The sequence below is a fragment of the Salvelinus alpinus genome, chromosome 34 (assembly GCF_045679555.1).
Source record: "Salvelinus alpinus chromosome 34, SLU_Salpinus.1, whole genome shotgun sequence".
Lineage (NCBI taxonomy): Eukaryota > Metazoa > Chordata > Actinopteri > Salmoniformes > Salmonidae > Salvelinus > Salvelinus alpinus.
In genome coordinates, this window is record NC_092119.1 from 12591184 (window position 1) to 12608152 (window position 16969).

The 16969-nt window shown below is 39.5% G+C and overlaps 1 protein-coding gene and 1 long non-coding RNA gene across 2 annotated transcripts; one reads left to right on the forward strand and one right to left on the reverse strand.

Moving 5' to 3' along the window:
* The first annotated feature begins 1408 nt into the window (after nucleotides 1-1408).
* Nucleotides 1409-4870, forward strand: LOC139563710 (uncharacterized). The gene is made up of 2 exons (XR_011672626.1): nucleotides 1409-1526; nucleotides 4594-4870. It is a non-coding gene; the product is annotated as an uncharacterized lncRNA (long non-coding RNA).
* LOC139563708 (homeobox protein goosecoid-like) lies at nucleotides 3499-5899 on the reverse strand. Its single transcript, XM_071382574.1, has 3 exons — nucleotides 5376-5899; nucleotides 4573-4832; nucleotides 3499-4245 (listed from the first exon to the last, which is right to left on the reverse strand). The coding sequence occupies exons 1-3, from the start codon at nucleotides 5689-5691 to the stop codon at nucleotides 4096-4098; spliced, it is 726 nt and encodes a 241-aa protein (XP_071238675.1). The 5' UTR covers nucleotides 5692-5899; the 3' UTR covers nucleotides 3499-4095.
* Between the last annotated feature and the right edge of the window lie 11070 nt (nucleotides 5900-16969).

Sequence of the window (16969 nt, forward strand, 5' to 3'; positions counted from 1 at the left end):
CCACTATTGGATATTAGAGCTGGTGTAGACATGGGGGAAATAAGATATATGTTATAAATTGTGTATGACATAAACATATTGATCAGCTGCCATGAAGATCACTATCATCCATTATGGAAAACCAGGCATAAAATGAACACCCACCAAATGCGGGTAGATTTAGGTATTGGTGGGTATGAATGTCTATTTCACCAGCCTTGTCGCTGGGTGTACAATTTGCAGGGCTACAGTGCAAGCATTACATTAGCGAATAAAAACGGTCTAATGTCAAGTATGAGCACATGTGCGAGTTGCGATTTATAGCAGGAAAATGCTGCAATAGCTGTTTTCAAAGTATTTCTGCTGTTATGTTTCATAAATGCTTATTGCACAAAGAAATACGAATCCCATATCCCCAATTCACGCAGTAACGCAGCCTGGCAGGTGAGCTGCGTGCACAGAGTGAAGTGCTGATAGATTCATTTTAGGAGGCGCTGCGCACAGGCATAAAAGTTTGTTTAATTTACTCGAAAGTATGTGACCTCGTGTTTCTTAACTATTTACATTGTTTTGTTCACAAGCTCGGTTGCTTTTCAACTGTAGTTTGAGTCTGCTGCTTCAACTGATAGTAAAGAGACGCCCTAGTCTGATCCCTAATCTCACTTAGTGGCCCCGTTACCACAGTAACCTCGCGCCCTTAAAGGGACATGATCATTTAGTCTCATCCGATATATTGGTTAAAAGACTGGTCACCAAAAAATTGTAACAATACAATCCTTTGTGTTCTTTTTTTATTTGTGTATTATGTAATTATGGCGAAAAAATATTTTCGCTTGTAAAATATCTGAGTGGCTGGTAAATGTTTTCATTTACCTGCCATAGTGGCTGGTGGGCCAAAAATAACATTTTAGGCCCTGTGGAACACTATTTGAATCAAGTATGGAATCCCTTTGAATTACACTTTAAAGCGGCAATCTGGGATTTGTACATCCATTTACTACACTAACAACATGGTGTGGGCTTAAATGTAATTAATTATTTTAATTTCTAGAAAATAATTCACCGTTGAATTTGATCACCAACCCTTGCACATTCATTTGAAAAGTGGGGAACCGTGTGGGCCTAGAGTGCCTAAGGATTTTTACAAAAATGATATATAACAATAATACTTTCTATTACATTTTTTACAATAGTTTTTATGATCTTCGGATTTCATCTCTTCAGTTTGTATTGAAAGGAGAAGGGTTAATACTGAATAGAAAAAATATCCAATCAGGATTTTTCTTTGGTAGTCTCTGGGTAGAAAAATTGAGCTGGCTCAGCCAGCCATTGGCTAGGCCTTCAGAAACTGTACCGAAGGGCCTAAAACGGTCAACTGTATTAGAGCATAACTTTGAAGTGACAGTGGAATGAACCAATCACATTTTGACTTGCAACGGGTTGGACGTTTAAAAAAAGTGATGGTGTGTAGACTGCTAATAGTGAAATATGTTAGCATCACCCTTTTCTGGATTAGACTAGCGTTCAAACTTAGTTCTATTCATCTGGTGAGTGGCACTGTTCAATTATTTTTTTTGCAGCTTGCTTGTTGTTAGCTATGTCTTTTAAAATAATGACTGTGATCATTGACAATAAACATTGTTGTATTTAAACTTTAGATCAATGGCTTAGTGTGATGAGTGTGATAAAATATGTTTGCAATGTTAAATAATAGCTGGTTTGTTAATTTAATTTTGGAAATGAAATGGTTATTCTTTTGTATTGTTACGATTTCATGGGGCCTACTGGAGTGAATGGGCTGCTTATTCTTTAACATTATTTGATGTTGTGTGACTGCTGTCGCCTGTCTATCAGCGGTGTCTATTGACGAAACCTTCAGTGCCATGGAGTGCACAGGTATCCAGATCACTGCCCTTTCAGCACCAGGAGCCTGTCATCTTGGATGTGACACACTTGTTGTCGCTTTTGGTGATAGTGAAATGGTGGTGTTAGGCTACCATAGGTTGTGTGAACAGCTGTTTTTCTGTTTTGCTAGTCACATTATTTCATGTTGTGTGTCACATGTTGTGTCCATGCCGGTTCTGTCTCTCTGTGTGCGGCAGCCGGATGCGCGGCCAGGCCTGTTTGATTAATTTATAATGTCAGCAAAAAACATGGCTCCTCCTTCACTACGAATGGTCTGACAACAGAAGATATAATGTCGCCGGGCACATTCGGTGATGCTATGTTTTCTGTTATTTTCTTGATTTTTGAGTTTGATGCAACCTATTGTATTTGGAAGATATTTGATCCTTCTGAAGGCCTATGTCCTATGGTTCGCCACTGAATTTGAACTAGTCTACCATATTATATATTGAGCCACTTCTGCCGTGTATTGCAACGGTTCTGTATTGCAACAGATCTCCCTTATTCCGTGTGAGAAAATATGACTTGAGCAACTGACCCATCATTTGTACAATATGTTGTCTGAAACTCTTAGTCATTGGTAGTTTTGGAGATTCATTGTGGATCAAATTGTGTTATTTAATCGCCTTAATAACCTACAGCTGTGAAAACAATTGTGTTGAGTTGCTTGCTGAAATATTAATGATTTGCATAACAACAATAATCAAATCAAATTGGTTTTTTTCACATTCTTCGTAAACAACAGGTATATATATTAACAGTGAAACGCTTACGGGCCCTTCCCAACAATGCAGAGAAAGAAAAAGCGAAATAATAAATACAAAAATAACACGAGAATAAAATACACAATGAGTAACGATGACTTGGCTATATACACCGGGTACCAGTACGGAGTCGATGTGCAGGCTACAAGGTAGGCTAATTGAGGTAAACATGTACATATATGTAAGGATAAAGTGACTAGGCAACAGGATAGATAATAAACAGTAACTGATCATCCCATTATCATTAGGCTATAAAGCCAATCGTTGATTTGTCCAAAGAGTTTTAAATTAGTGTATAGGCTATTAGGCTAACCAGGAATTCGGCACATAAAAATACGTATCATAATGAATCTTTATGTAACCACGTTTGTTTTGAATGTTTTTAAGTGATTGGCTGAGCTTTGCCAATTCTAAACGAAATAATTGTCCTTTTGATAATCATTTTTGTTTCCTTTTAACTGAAGGTGGCAAAACAATCTCGACAGTAAATTATATATAGACTATTGTCACTGTCTATTTTGCCACATCAGAGGCTTCATGTATGCGCATGAATCGGAAATAATTGAATGTGTATTACCACTCTTGTGTTTGATAGCCTACCTGACGCGTTCAAGAAAACGTTATAAGAAGACTAGAAGCTTCATCTTTATCATTTAGGACCCTTTTCCTGAATTTATCCACATGCGATTCAAGCGCTATTTCCAAGAAAAATAGTGTATTTTGCATTTTTTCAAATGTCTTGCATCTGGAAAACAACCCACTGTCAATCTAGGCCTATTAATTTCCAATTCATAAACATAGATCATATGATTAGAAATAGATGAAAAAATGTGAAAGGAGACAAAGGAAATAGAGAGGATTCAGATATGATTTAATGTATATTCATTGTTCCTGTAATTATCATTCATTGCAACATATTGACAAATCAATTTAGTCAAATCCCCAGACACGTCTGTATGGTTATGAGTTGACAAATATAGCCTTGGCCTTTTATCTTATAAAGGTGACAAAACGCTGTTTCATATTAAGTGTGATTTCTGTTAACTCTATGAAATATAATCTCCCCATTGATGTAGTTTCAGAATATTATTTGCGGTAAATCGTGATGATGAATACACCACTCAAATATGAGATGGCATGTCAGCTCGCGAAGTATTAACACAAGCCAGAAAACTGATCAAGGCTCCTTGCACACCACATCTTCGGGACGTTATGCGTAACAAAAACTTTAAATTAAATATAAATAGCTTACCCCATAGCAATAATAAAAGTAATATTTACTATACAACTGTGCAACATCATGGCAAAATATTTAATTACTTCAGTCCACATCACATTTACACTATGTACAAGAAGTCCCAATCGAGTATGTAGCCTATTTGCGCATCCACCCATACACTATGCAACCAACGGTCTTTTCTATTGTTTTGTGTTAATGTTTTAACTATCAGCTGTCCGAATCCACGTCACTTTTGTTTTCCTCGGTTTTCTCTGTGGGTGTTTTCATCGATTTGTTCCATTTCTGCGAGTTTTCAGACTCTTCCGAGGACGACCTTTTCTGTCTTCTCCATTTCGCTCTTCTGTTTTTGAACCACACCTATGCGAAAATAAAAGATACAATTGTTTATTTTGTATGACATATTTGTTATACCGTGTTGTAGAGTAATTGTAAAGTCATTTGAGCTTAATATAACATATTTTGGCACTATAAAGACGTAAACGTTTGCTATTACTATGTGCGTAACGCATGGATAGAATATTTGGCCTTTCAACGGATGTGCATAATTGTTACAATGCGCAACGAACGTTCTTTATTGATACCTTTGTAACGTGATATAGAGAGATCCTTCACATATATTCTGAAAATCAACGCAGTGTATAGGGAGGTAGACAGCCAGCAACACAGGGCCGTGCATGCACTCACCTCGACCTTCTCTTCCCGTAGGTGCACTCTTCGCGCGAGCTGTTCCCGTGTGCCGACGTCAGGGTACTTGGTCTCCTGAAAGAGATTTTCCAGGGCCTCGAGCTGCTCGTCAGTGAAGATAGTCCGGTGTCTCCTCTTGCGTCGGCAGTGGAGCTGGTTCAGGAGCTGGAGCTCCGTCCGCGACAAGGTGCCCACGTTCATATAGGACATCATCTGGTGCGGGACGGGAGAGATGAGCACGGAGCCCGTGCGGTCATAACCTGCATGGATCAATAAACATACTTAGATTCATTAGAAACATTTGTTTGTCCTCAATTAATAATTCATTTCGCAACACACCCAATAGCCCTATACAGACATCACCAATGAAAAACAATGAGAGAAAAAAACTACGCAGCACAAATCAAGCTATTTAGACAGCAAAAACAACAGGTTTACGCATGTATAATATAGACCACGCATCATCCCATGCAAATGTCTACACAAAGTTTAACATAAAATATATTCTAGTTAATGCGTAAAAGTAAAACTTAATTAGAGTAGGCCTATACCATGGATAGACTTCTTAAATAGGGTATATGTGCCAACAAAATGACTGCATGTGTAATGTTGCGCAATGGGCGCATTTACAATTTAAAGCACCAACCAATTTACCTGTATCTATCATCCCCTATAGCCTAACATAATGTTTTAACTTGTACTTGTTATTACAGGCATCGTTACATTGTCCAGCACCCAAGGAACATGCAAAGTTATAAACGTTTACTTTTGGCTACAGATAGAAGTGGGAAAGGGCAACCTACCGGTTGGAATACACGGGCACTGTTGCGAACCGAGGGCTGGGATAGCGCCGCAGCACGCAGGGCCACTGGGGCCCTGCACATGCATTTGTCCATAATAATAGTTATTATATCCTATTCTAGTCCCGTTCCCCGCCTGGATGGCCGAGGGAGAAGATCCAGTAGTGTGCGGGTAGAGTCCATTATAATCGGCAGCGGTGTAGATGGAATCCGTGAGGTTCGAGAAAACCACCGGGGCATTCCGATGGAGGAGCACTGAATCCTTGCAAGTGGGTCTCCCGGCCAGGATACTGTCGATGCTAAACATACCAGCGGGCATCACCGATACGTGAAAAGGATGATAAAAAACCTCGTTGCTTTTAAAAATCCTAAATTCGTATCGGTCAGGAAACAGTCAGTGGAAAGTTCCTAAATCTGCGTCATAACATCGAGTTTGTTGACGTTGGCGTGTTTTTCTCTTGTTGGACCAACTCCGGTGGCCGGTGGGTGCATTGAGACTAAAGCTTCACCGACTTGTTTTCGTGGTCCTCTTGAACTCCAGCCCCGTTATATACTCGGCTGACGTCACCGACCAGTTGAGCCTGTGTTGGAGAAGCGGTTGACAAGCGGAGAGCAGAGATAGGCTGGTTTTAGGGTTAGCGCACAATTATGTGAAAGGCACAGATCTGTGTATTGGGAATTCAATTAAATTAATCTGTACTGTTTGCAGACGTTTGAAACAAACCACTCAACCCAGTGCAATGTCAGCCATGAGGGCTTAATTGTACAATGTAGGCTAATCAGTTTAATTTAATTGTCAGGAAAATTATTCGTAAACACATTTCCTGTGAACCTATTACTGAAAAATCAGGTGATGCTTCCTGTAAAATATATCTGTACTAATAAATGTAACTTCTGTCTAGGCTATAGGACTACCTGTTTTCAGTTTGCTGCAGATAGCGACTGGCACGAGCTGCAACAAACACTCAAACTGGACAGTTTTATCTCAATCTCTTCATTCAAAGACTCAATCATGGACACTAACTGACAGTTGTGGTTTCTTTGTGTGATGTATTGTTGTCTCTACCTTCTTGCCCTTTGTGCTGTTGTCTGTGCCCAATAATGTTTGTACCATGTTTTGTGCTGCTACCATGTTGTTGTTATGTTGTGTTGCTACCATGCTGTGCTGCCTTGCTATGTTGTTGTCTTATGTCTCTCTTTATGTAGTGTTGTGTTGTCTCTCTTGTCGTGATGTGTGTTTTGTCCTATATTTATATTTTATTTATTTATTATTTTTAATCCCAGCCCCCGTCCCGGATGGAGGCCTTTTGCCTTTTGGTAGGCCGTCATTGTGAAGAAGAATTTGTTCTTAACTGACTTGCCTAGTTAAATAAAGTTTAAATAAAAATAAATACTCAAAAAATAAATAAACATCCATTTGTGAAACTAATAAATGTAACTTCTGTCTAGGCTATAGGACTACATCAATTTGTGAAACTGTGTGTGTATGTGTCTCTAATAATCTTCATTTTACTTACAGACCATACATGCAAAATGTGTGTCCATAAATAATCAAAATGTTCTATCACCAGATCCCAAAATACACACCACAAATAACCAGGCCCCACTCTCCCCTCTCCTTCCCTTCGCACTCTCCTTCTAGGAATATCAAAATATAGGCCTATAACATTTTATCAAATATATTCCATTGCTTATGAGGATCCGGATCTCTGTCTTTGTTGCCGCATATTAGTTGGGAAACAGTCGGTCTGCCACGATCGTTACATAGCTCACCGCAGGAGATGTTCGAGAGGAGATTATCGCTGTTTACCCCATCAACGGAGCTATCTCGTGGGTAGGAAATCATTCACTGTAAACACCTCCGCTAACTACTCATTCAGTGAACATATTATTATCGCTGTGATAAGATAACGATCATTATTTACATTTACATTTAAGTCATTTAGCAGACGCTCTTATCCAGAGCCGCTTCTATTCTCCGAGTTAGAGAACTTTAACTATTTACACATCATTACAACACTGTATATATACATAATATGACATTTGATATGTCTGTATTATTTTTGAACTTTTGTAAGGGCAATGTTTACTGTTTATTTCACGTTTGTTTATCTATTTTACTTGATTTGGTAGTGTGAACATACGTTTCCCATGCCAATAAAGCCCTGAAATTGAACTGAATTGAAAACGTATTACAATTACACGGCTAATCAAATGAAATGCGCGGGTGTGAAATGAGGCGAATGCTACTTCAGAGCACATTTTCAATTTAGTGAGAACGAAGTGAGGAGGAGGGAACGTGTTGTAGCCTATTCTAGTCGTGTAGCCTAGACCCTGGGTTACCCACCTCGGTAATTTAACTCAGGCGTTATGGATTTTACAGTCAGGAGCGTGTTGATTGCATTCCAACTATCAGTGATAGACTTAAGACTTAAGTATTGTGACTTAAGTATTGCGCAAACACGATTTACCTAGAATATATAAATATTGATGAACATTGTACACAATTACGCCTATGTAGAAAATGAAACATGATATAAAATCCTTATTTCATCAAGTGTTTATTTAATAGATTTGATGGACTTCATAGAAAAGTTGTAGTAATAAATAAGCATATTGATTCGATTTGTACAATAGGCCTACACAAACAATACAATTGCCTACATTATAAAAACATAAACATGAATAATTTACATTTCTGGTAAAATACGGCCACAGGGAATACATTTCGATTTTCTTAGATCTATTTAATTGATAAACAACTCTGCAATTATACAGTAATGATATTGCACACATTTTGACAATATGTTAATGCACAACTTATGTTTAAGGTTGATTTGAGTTGAAAAAGGTACAGTCTTAAAAAGTGCAAACAAGTATTAATTCATGTGCATAATGCTTTTAGGTATCATATAGCCTAATTCAATAAAACCGTGTTCATATTTAATTCTAAGTTAACAGAATGTTATGATTATGACGTTTTCCAGCCTAAACATTCAATAGGCGATTCCAATACAACAACATATAAATGATTGATCACATAGTTTAGTCTAACCTTGTTCCGTAAAAAAGTATTAACACTGAAAAATTATGAAAAACAAAACATCAAAAAATATATATTTCCCATATAGGGGCAAAATTAAGAATGCAAAACCAATAATTTATAAACAGTCAATAAACGTCAACGTTTTTAGAGAAACGGAAGTTAATTTCTCCCTCCTAAATTATAATTATTTTGTCGATAGATCATGGGACTCAGCTTCCGAGAATCATTCCGAGGTAAGAATTGTGTGTTGTCTCTTTATCGTCGAATAAATCACTTGCATGAACAAATAAGATGTAACATCATTGACAAAGATGGTTCCATTGACTGTAGGACGGTTATTTTTTCCGATTGTTAAACGGCTTTACATTTATTAAGTAAATTGTGTATTGTAGCCATTGTATGCTAATGGTTTCAAATGTAACGTATTTTCAGTGAAATAAATAGCAAAAAAAGATAATGTGGTCTTGAATTTTTCTCCAATGTGTTTAAATTAATTGCTTGTATTGCTTAACTTCATGTATAATTTTGACAGAAATTGGCCTGTAGCCTTTTGATATGTAAACATTCATCCTTTTTATGCGTTATTTAATGGCACTTGCACTTATAGGCTCTGCTCTGCAGTCACAATGTAATTCAAAGCAAGAAAAAAAAAGTGATATGCCATTATTATTTTCTCTCTTTTTTACATTTCAACTTCCAAGGGGCAGTGAAAAGAGGGAGTAAAAATGATTGCTAAAACGAAACGGCCATTTAAAATTAAAAGCCTCGAAAGACGTATGAAGGCACCACTTACTTACTGAATAGATAGCGTCAATCACGGCGGTAAATGGTGCCCGGAGACATACACGCACAATGAGAGTCGCTCTTGCCGGCATCTTTATATATCATGGGCCTGATCTCTAAAACCTGTTTAAAAACAGCAAATCAAAAAGGGACTTTGTAATACAACCACATTCAAGCTAGGATAAATAAAAGACAGAGACAAGCGAGGCTCTCAGCATTTGAGTATGAATCATGTATTAAGAGCCTTTTAACAGCACATGTCAGTGTCACTATAGTGGCTGGATGACATGCCACTGCATAGGGACAGCCATCTTTAAAAAAAGAGAGATACGTGAAAAAAGAGAGACACTGTTTCAAAAATGTCTTCTACATATTACACCCAACCGCTACTGTGAGAGCAATCCTGAAATACAGTGGAAAATAAAATTCACATACGCATCAAGTGATTGAGAGGCACCTGAGTGGGCCTACCAATACCCCTTGACAATCCAAACCCTGTAGCTCTGAATTAAGATTTAAACAGGCAGAGCACATAGCACTGCGGCACGGATGCATCAACATTGGTTTTGATAATCAGATGATCCTGTGTGTGTGTGTGTGTGTGTGTGTGTGTGTGTGTGTGTGTGTGTGTGTGTGTGTGTGTGTGTGTGTGTGTGTGTGTGTGTGTGTGTGTGTGTGTGTGTGTGTGTGTGTGTGTGTGTGTGTGTGTGTCAAATCCCATTTATTCGTCATGAACACAGTTTACAGCAGGTATAAAAGGTGCAGCGAAATGCTTGGGACTCAGCTTCGTAGAGTCATTCCGAGGTAAGAATTAATCGTCAAATAAATAACTTGCATCTATCCGTAGATAAAATGCAACACAGTTGACAAGGATGCTTCTATTGACTGTAGGATGGTTATTTTTTCTGATTGTCAAGCAGCTTAACACTTAATAAGTAAATTATGTATTCAGTGGCGATTTTAGCATATACATTTTGGTTTGGCCAAAGAAATGTGGGATGTATGCCAGCAAAGCTACACAACACAACACTAAACAATACATTAATTGCACTATAACGGTGACAAACGGTGCCCACAAACTGTTACGGCCTACATAAAAGCTGTCCCAACAGCAGTCCCAACATCTTACCACTGCTACACCTGGCTATCAGCGGAGCCTTGTCTGGCAGCGAAACAGTTAATTCATTCTCATTTACTGCCTTTTAAAAAAACATAGCTGATATGCTTGACTTACTAAACAAATCTTGTGTCTACTGACAATTGAGATGTACAAACTATGGTATAAGGGGGCGACAAGTGGATAAGAGGTAATCAGTAATTTCGATTAAGACATTAAGACGAGCTAGGACTGACGTAGTCAGAATAACTATTTGATCAGCACTTTTGAAATGTACAGCCACAGAATACAGAACAAGGGCCATTTTTACAGTCTTCTCCCTGAACACCAAGTCAGAATCGTAGGATAAATAAAGGGGGCATATAAACAGACAATGAAAGCTCTTACAATATTCAATGATTACATTTCTGATTACGTTTGCTCGGGTGCCAAGCTAGTCTGTGTGTTTATTTCCTGTGTATTTCAACAGGGGTACAGGCAGACGGAGAGACGTGTGTGTGTGTGTGTATGTGTGTGTGTGTGTGTGTGTGTGTGTGTGTGTGTGTGTGTGTGTGTGTGTGTGTGTGTGTGTGTGTGTGTGTGTGTGTGTGTGTGTGTGTGTGTGTGTGTGTGTGTGTGTGTGTGTGTGTGTGTGTGTGTGTGTGTGTGTGTGTGTGTGTGTGTGTATATATATATGCAGAGCCCACAGCCATGATCCAGCCTGGCCAAAGGATTAACCTTAGCAGAGCTCTCTCTAAATCACATCTATCATTTCATGCATACAGCCGAGGAGAAATCCATATTTATTGTACGTGTCAGAGCTGTCATGTGCAGGGTGCCTGCTTTACAGTTATACAGTGTGCCTATTGTTGGATCACAGAGGGCTGTGTTCAACGTCACCGCTGATGAAACCATATTAAACCCATGTGTATGTGAAAGCCCAGGAACAGTTTAAGGACACCCCGAAAGCATCTGGGTATTGAACAAACCCCCCCCCCAAAAAAAAAATATCTAATAAATTCTGCGACAAAGAAGCATTGCAGGTCTTCTGTAAAATGACTGGTGCTGAGAAATTATTGACACAATTTCAGTTAAATTTACAGGCCTACAGATTGATACAGATAATCATAACCGCAGGAAATAGGGGTGCAGCAGCACCCCCTGATAAATCTAAATTAAAAGCACCCCCAACTCATAGCACTCCCTACCCAAAACATCTTCCTGCGGCCATGCATATCATTCTAAATGAAATAGCCTATATGCTTCTTAAGGAGCACGTAACAATGAATCAGAGACCAAATACAGTATATAGTCATCGATAAGACCCTGGTAGTAATTTTTTGAAGCACCTTTGGCAGCGATTACAGCCTTGAGTCTTCTTGGGTATGACGCTACAAACTTGGCACACCTGTATTTGGGGAATTTCTCACATTCTTCTCTGCAGATCCTCTCAAGCTCTGTCAGGTTGGATGGGGAGCGTTGCTGCACAGCTATTTTCAGATCTCTCAAGAGATGTTAGATCGGGTTCAAGTCTGGGCTATGGCTGGACATTCAGAGACTTGTCCTGAAGCCAATCCTGTGCTGTCTTGGCTGTGTGCTTAGGGTTGTTGTCCTGTTGGAAGGTGAACCTTTGCCACAGTCTGAGGTCCTGGGCACTCTGGAGTAGGTTTTCATCAAGGATTTCTCTGTACTTTGCTTTGTTCATCTTTGCTTCGATCCTGACAAGTCTCCCAATCCCTGCCGCTGAAAAACATCCCCACAGCATGATTCTGCCAACACCATGCTTCACTGTAGGGATGGTGCCAGGTTTCCTCCAGGCGTGATGCTTGGCATTCAGGCCAAATAGTTCAATCTTGGTTTCATCAGACCAGATAATCTTATTTCTCATGGTCTGAGAGTCTTTAGGTGCCTTTTGGCAAACTCCAAGCGGGCGCTCAATTTTGTGTCTCATAGCAAAGGGTCCGTATACTTATGTAAAATTTCTACCAACCTGTTTTTGCGTTGTCATTATGGGGTATTGTGTGTAGATTGCAGAGTTTGATAAACATTTTAGGATAAGGCTGTAACGTAACAAAACGTGGAAAAAGTCAAGGCGTCTGAATACCTTTAGAAGGCACTGTATTTTACAAGGTTGTGTATGAGATCTCAATTAAATTTAGTTATGACACGTTTCATTTTAGGAGATGTGATTGTATCTGGGTAACTTGTGGGTCACTAATTTGCCGCTAACACCATGGAAAATACATAATGGCAAACACCATGGACAGCAACAGAGACTGATGTACAACAGGCCTGTCTGTCTGCCATGCGAGGGTGCTAGAGGGCTCACTGCAATGTCTACTAGCAAGACACCACTCAAAACACTGACCAGCCAGAGGGCCAAAGGATCACACGCTCGCACGTGCACACAGAGAGAGAGAGAAAAAGAACGAAAGAGAGAGAGAGAGAGAGAGAGAGAGAGAGAGAGAGAGAGAGAGAGAGAGAGAGAGAGAGAGAGAGAGAGAGAGAGAGAGAGAGAGAGAGAGAGAGAGAGAGCAGAGTAAGGTTAGAAGGGCTGAGGACATACAGCAAATTAATCCACCACCAATCAGTGGATAGGAGGGAATAGGTTTCCATTTGGGACACAGCCTATCTTCATCTCCTTGTGCCAATGCTAGTTAGTGAGACCAGACCTGGACTACAGACCTGACTACAGACAGACGGTACAGAGATCCAGACAGAAACAACCACCCTCAGGTCAGGACCAGGAGAGACATAGAGAGTTCTAAAAACAGAACCATATTGTTGTGATCTGAGCTGAGCACCTGGGCCTCTCTGCTGCTCTCCTCTCCTAACTCAGTGTTCCATCTTAACTGTCTGCTACTGGTAGCGGTGCAGTAGAGGTGCCAAAGACCCTGCCTGGTCTGTACCCTACCCAGAGACCTGCAGAGGAGAACTCTTTGTCCACTACTAGTCTCTGTTTGTCTCTCTGTGTTAGAAAGCTCATGGGGTAAGAAAGCTTTTGTTGACGGAGTATGTGTGTGATCTTACATATTTACCGCTCTCTGTCTCTGTCTCGTGTGTGTGTGTGTGTGTGTGTGTGTGTGTGTGTGTGTGTGTGTGTGTGTGTGTGTGTGTGTGTGTGTGTGTGTGTGTGTGTGTGTGTGTGTGTGTGTGTGTGTGTGTGTGTGTGTGTGTGTGTGTGTGTGTGTGTGTGTGTGCGTGAAAAACATTGTATCATTGTAAAATCTTCAAGAATTGCATTTCAAAAAAAAGAAGAAAAAAAAAATATAAACAAAATTGGTTATTTATTTTATTCAACAAAGGGAGACAAATCCGTAAAAAGCCTTCTTACTTTAAGATGATACCCCACTCAAGTTCTTACTTTAAGATGATACCTCACTCAAGCTCTTACTATAAGATGATACCCCACTCAAGCTCTTACTATAAGATGATACCCCACTCAAGCTCTTACTTTAAGATGATACCCCTCTCAAACTCTTACTATAAGATGATACCCCACTCAAGCTCTTACTATAAGATGATACCCCACTCAAACTCTTACTTTAAGATGATACCCCACTCAAACTCTTACTTTAACATGATACCTCTCTCAAGCTCTTACTATAAGACGATACCCCTCTCAAGTCCACGGCCACTTCTAGCCTCTGGAAATTGAAAGATATTTTCAACAGTGATTTACAAATAATTTGAGTGCTAGCTAATTATCTTTAATATCCACTGATGAAAGAATGGAATTAGCCCCATATTTTCTCCAAACATTCCGTTTTCTTCTTAATTGTGTAAGCCTTGTCCTTAATCCCACGTTGAGCTATATGGCCTTGCAGTACTAACCCTACTAAAACACCCAGCACTGAGGCTAACTGAGGCTCCTGGTGCTGCCAGCTGCTCTCCTCTCCCTTCCTCTACGCTCCCTTCTTCTCCTCTCCCTTCCTCTTCTTGACGTCTCCTCTCCACTCCACTCCACTCTGAGGCCATGGAGCCTCAGTGCTGGGGCGTGGCCTGCGTACGATAAGCGAGCTCAGATCAACGTGCCTTTTTTTGAGCCGCAGGGTGCAGCAATGCAGCATGCCAGCGAGAGGGGTTATTCGGGAGCCTGAAAATCAATCCAGTATTGCAGTTAAGATATGTAACAATGACAATCATAAGCAGTAACTGGAGTGCAGCGCTAAGGTACGATTGGCTTAGAAAACCCTCTCCTGCAAATAACCTACTGTACATTCTTAGGGGAGTTTATAATATACATAATTTAATATTCCTGGAAATATATAAACATTTCCCATAGCTCTAAATGGTCAATGTTTTGGCCTCTAGCTCACTGAACGATATTAAGCGCCTCAGTCTCTCCTAGGTTTTAGGGGGTCAAGTTACGCATTTCCCCCTCTTACTCAAAACCACAGTCAGAGAGACGGCGAAGCCTTTCACTGAAAGGAATCTGTCAAATTGAGTTACAGAGTTTGTTTTTAAATAATTCAAATAATCAGTGTGATGTATTATAATCAGTAAGACAAATGTTGTTCCTGACATGAAAAAGCATCAGAAACTACAGTGTTGGGGATATGTATTTATTTACTCCTGTTTAGTGAATGGACATTTGCCTTATCCTATCAATCAACTGTTTCCTTCTAATGGGTGGAATTCACTCACCATATTTACTTGATAAAGTCACTTCATGCTTAAAATAAACAATGATGGCAAGCATAACTGTCGTAATAAACAATGCATGGTAATGCTTAAAACCGTTAGTCAACCCATACTACGACCTATCAAATTACAGCACTCCTACTACGCTGTTATTGGCACTAAATTCGGTAAATAATTTTTGTGTCACAGCCACATGTTTATAATGCTGTGGTACTCTGTGGTGAATGTAAAGTAGTATAATGGGGAATGTATATGGTTTTTCAGTAAGGAAGAAAGACTGAAAATAGAATGTCCTATTTTATTACTTTATTACCATATGTATCTTGTATTGTACTTTTCACCTTGTGTACTGTATACTGTAAATGTCCTCAGTTCTTGAGGTGGTAGGTAGCCTAGTGGTTAGAGCGTTCGGCCAGTAACCAAAAGGATGCTGGATTGAATCCCTGAGCTGACAAGGTAAAAATCTGTCATTCTGCCCCTGATCAAGGCAGTTAACCCACTGTTCCCCGGTAGGCCGTCATTGTAAATAAGAATTTGTTCTAAACTGACTTGCCTAGTTAACTAAAGGTTAAATAAATAAAAAATGACAGCTAAAGGCTCCCCCTTTTCCACTAACATGGTCATAATTCTATCTTGACATATTCCTACAGAGTATATATCTGCATCCCAAATGGCTCCCTATCTCCTATATAGTGCACTACTTTTGACCAGATAGGGAATAGGGTGTCAATTGGGACCGTAGTGTAGTTCCCCACGGGTCAGCTGCTGTAGTGTTCTCTGCACCTGCAGCAGCCGCAGGGATCATCTCTATGGGCTGGAATACACATCCAGTCAGACCTCTATCCTACAGTGATCTGCAAGGGGAACAAGAACCAGGGAGGTATGTGTGTGACTAATTGGCCTGTAACTTGCCACAGAGAGAATAGCCATTGGCAGCCCCCAGGCCCCAGTAACAATTTCTAGAGGAAAAAAGTTTGAACTTGAATTCGGTTTAATTTCCTCTGCACTGAAAGGGAAGGAAGATTAATGAAATATCCCCAAATCCATCCTGTTTCATTTCTATTAAATCAGCAGTGAAATTCAACCACCCGGCCCAGCCAGGCTGAGGCGAAGGAGGGGGACTTGAGGATAATGTTTTGGGCATTTAGCTAAAGAGACCTCATCTAGTACATTATGGCGGCAGGTGAAGTGATGCTATATTGAAAATTCAATTGTTGCTGAAGTCAGCATCTCACGTTGCATTTCTGTTTCGACCAGAAATAAATGAGTTCACGTTATTCAATATAGCGAGTTACTAACACAGCTCTGAGTAAAAGAGACATATTCCATGAAACTCTGGGTTCTAAACATAGGGGGTTGGGGTTCATTATGTTTTTCCTACAGTATTGTCAGACTGTTTTTCCTACAGTATTATCATACTGTTCTTCCTTCTGTATTGTCTAACTGTTTTTCCTACAGTATTGTCTAACTGTTTTTCCTACAGTATTATCATACTGTTCTTCCTTCTGTATTGTCTAACTGTTTTTCCTACAGTATTGTCTAACCGTTTTTCCTACAGTATTGTCAGACTGTTCTTCCTACTGTATTGTCTAACTGTTTTTCCTACAGTATTGTCGAACTGTTTTTCCTACTGTATTGTCTAACAGTTCTTCCAAAAGTATTATCAGACTGCGCTTCCTACAGTATTGTTTAACCGTTCTTCCTACAATATTGTCAGATTGTTCTTCCTACTCTATTGTCTAACTGTTTTTCGTACAGTATTGTCAGACTGTTCTTCCTACTCTATTGTCTAACTTTTTTTCGTACAGTATTGTCAGACTGTTTTTCCTTCAGTATTGTCAGACTGTTCTTCCTACTCTATTGTCTAACTGTTTTTCCTACTGTATTGTCTAACTGTTTTTCCTACAGTATTGTTTAAGTGTTCTTCCTACAGTATTGTCTAACTGTTCTTCCTACTGTATTGTCTAACTGTTCTTCCTACAATATTGTCAGACTGTTCTTCCTACTGTATTGTCTAACTGTTTTTCC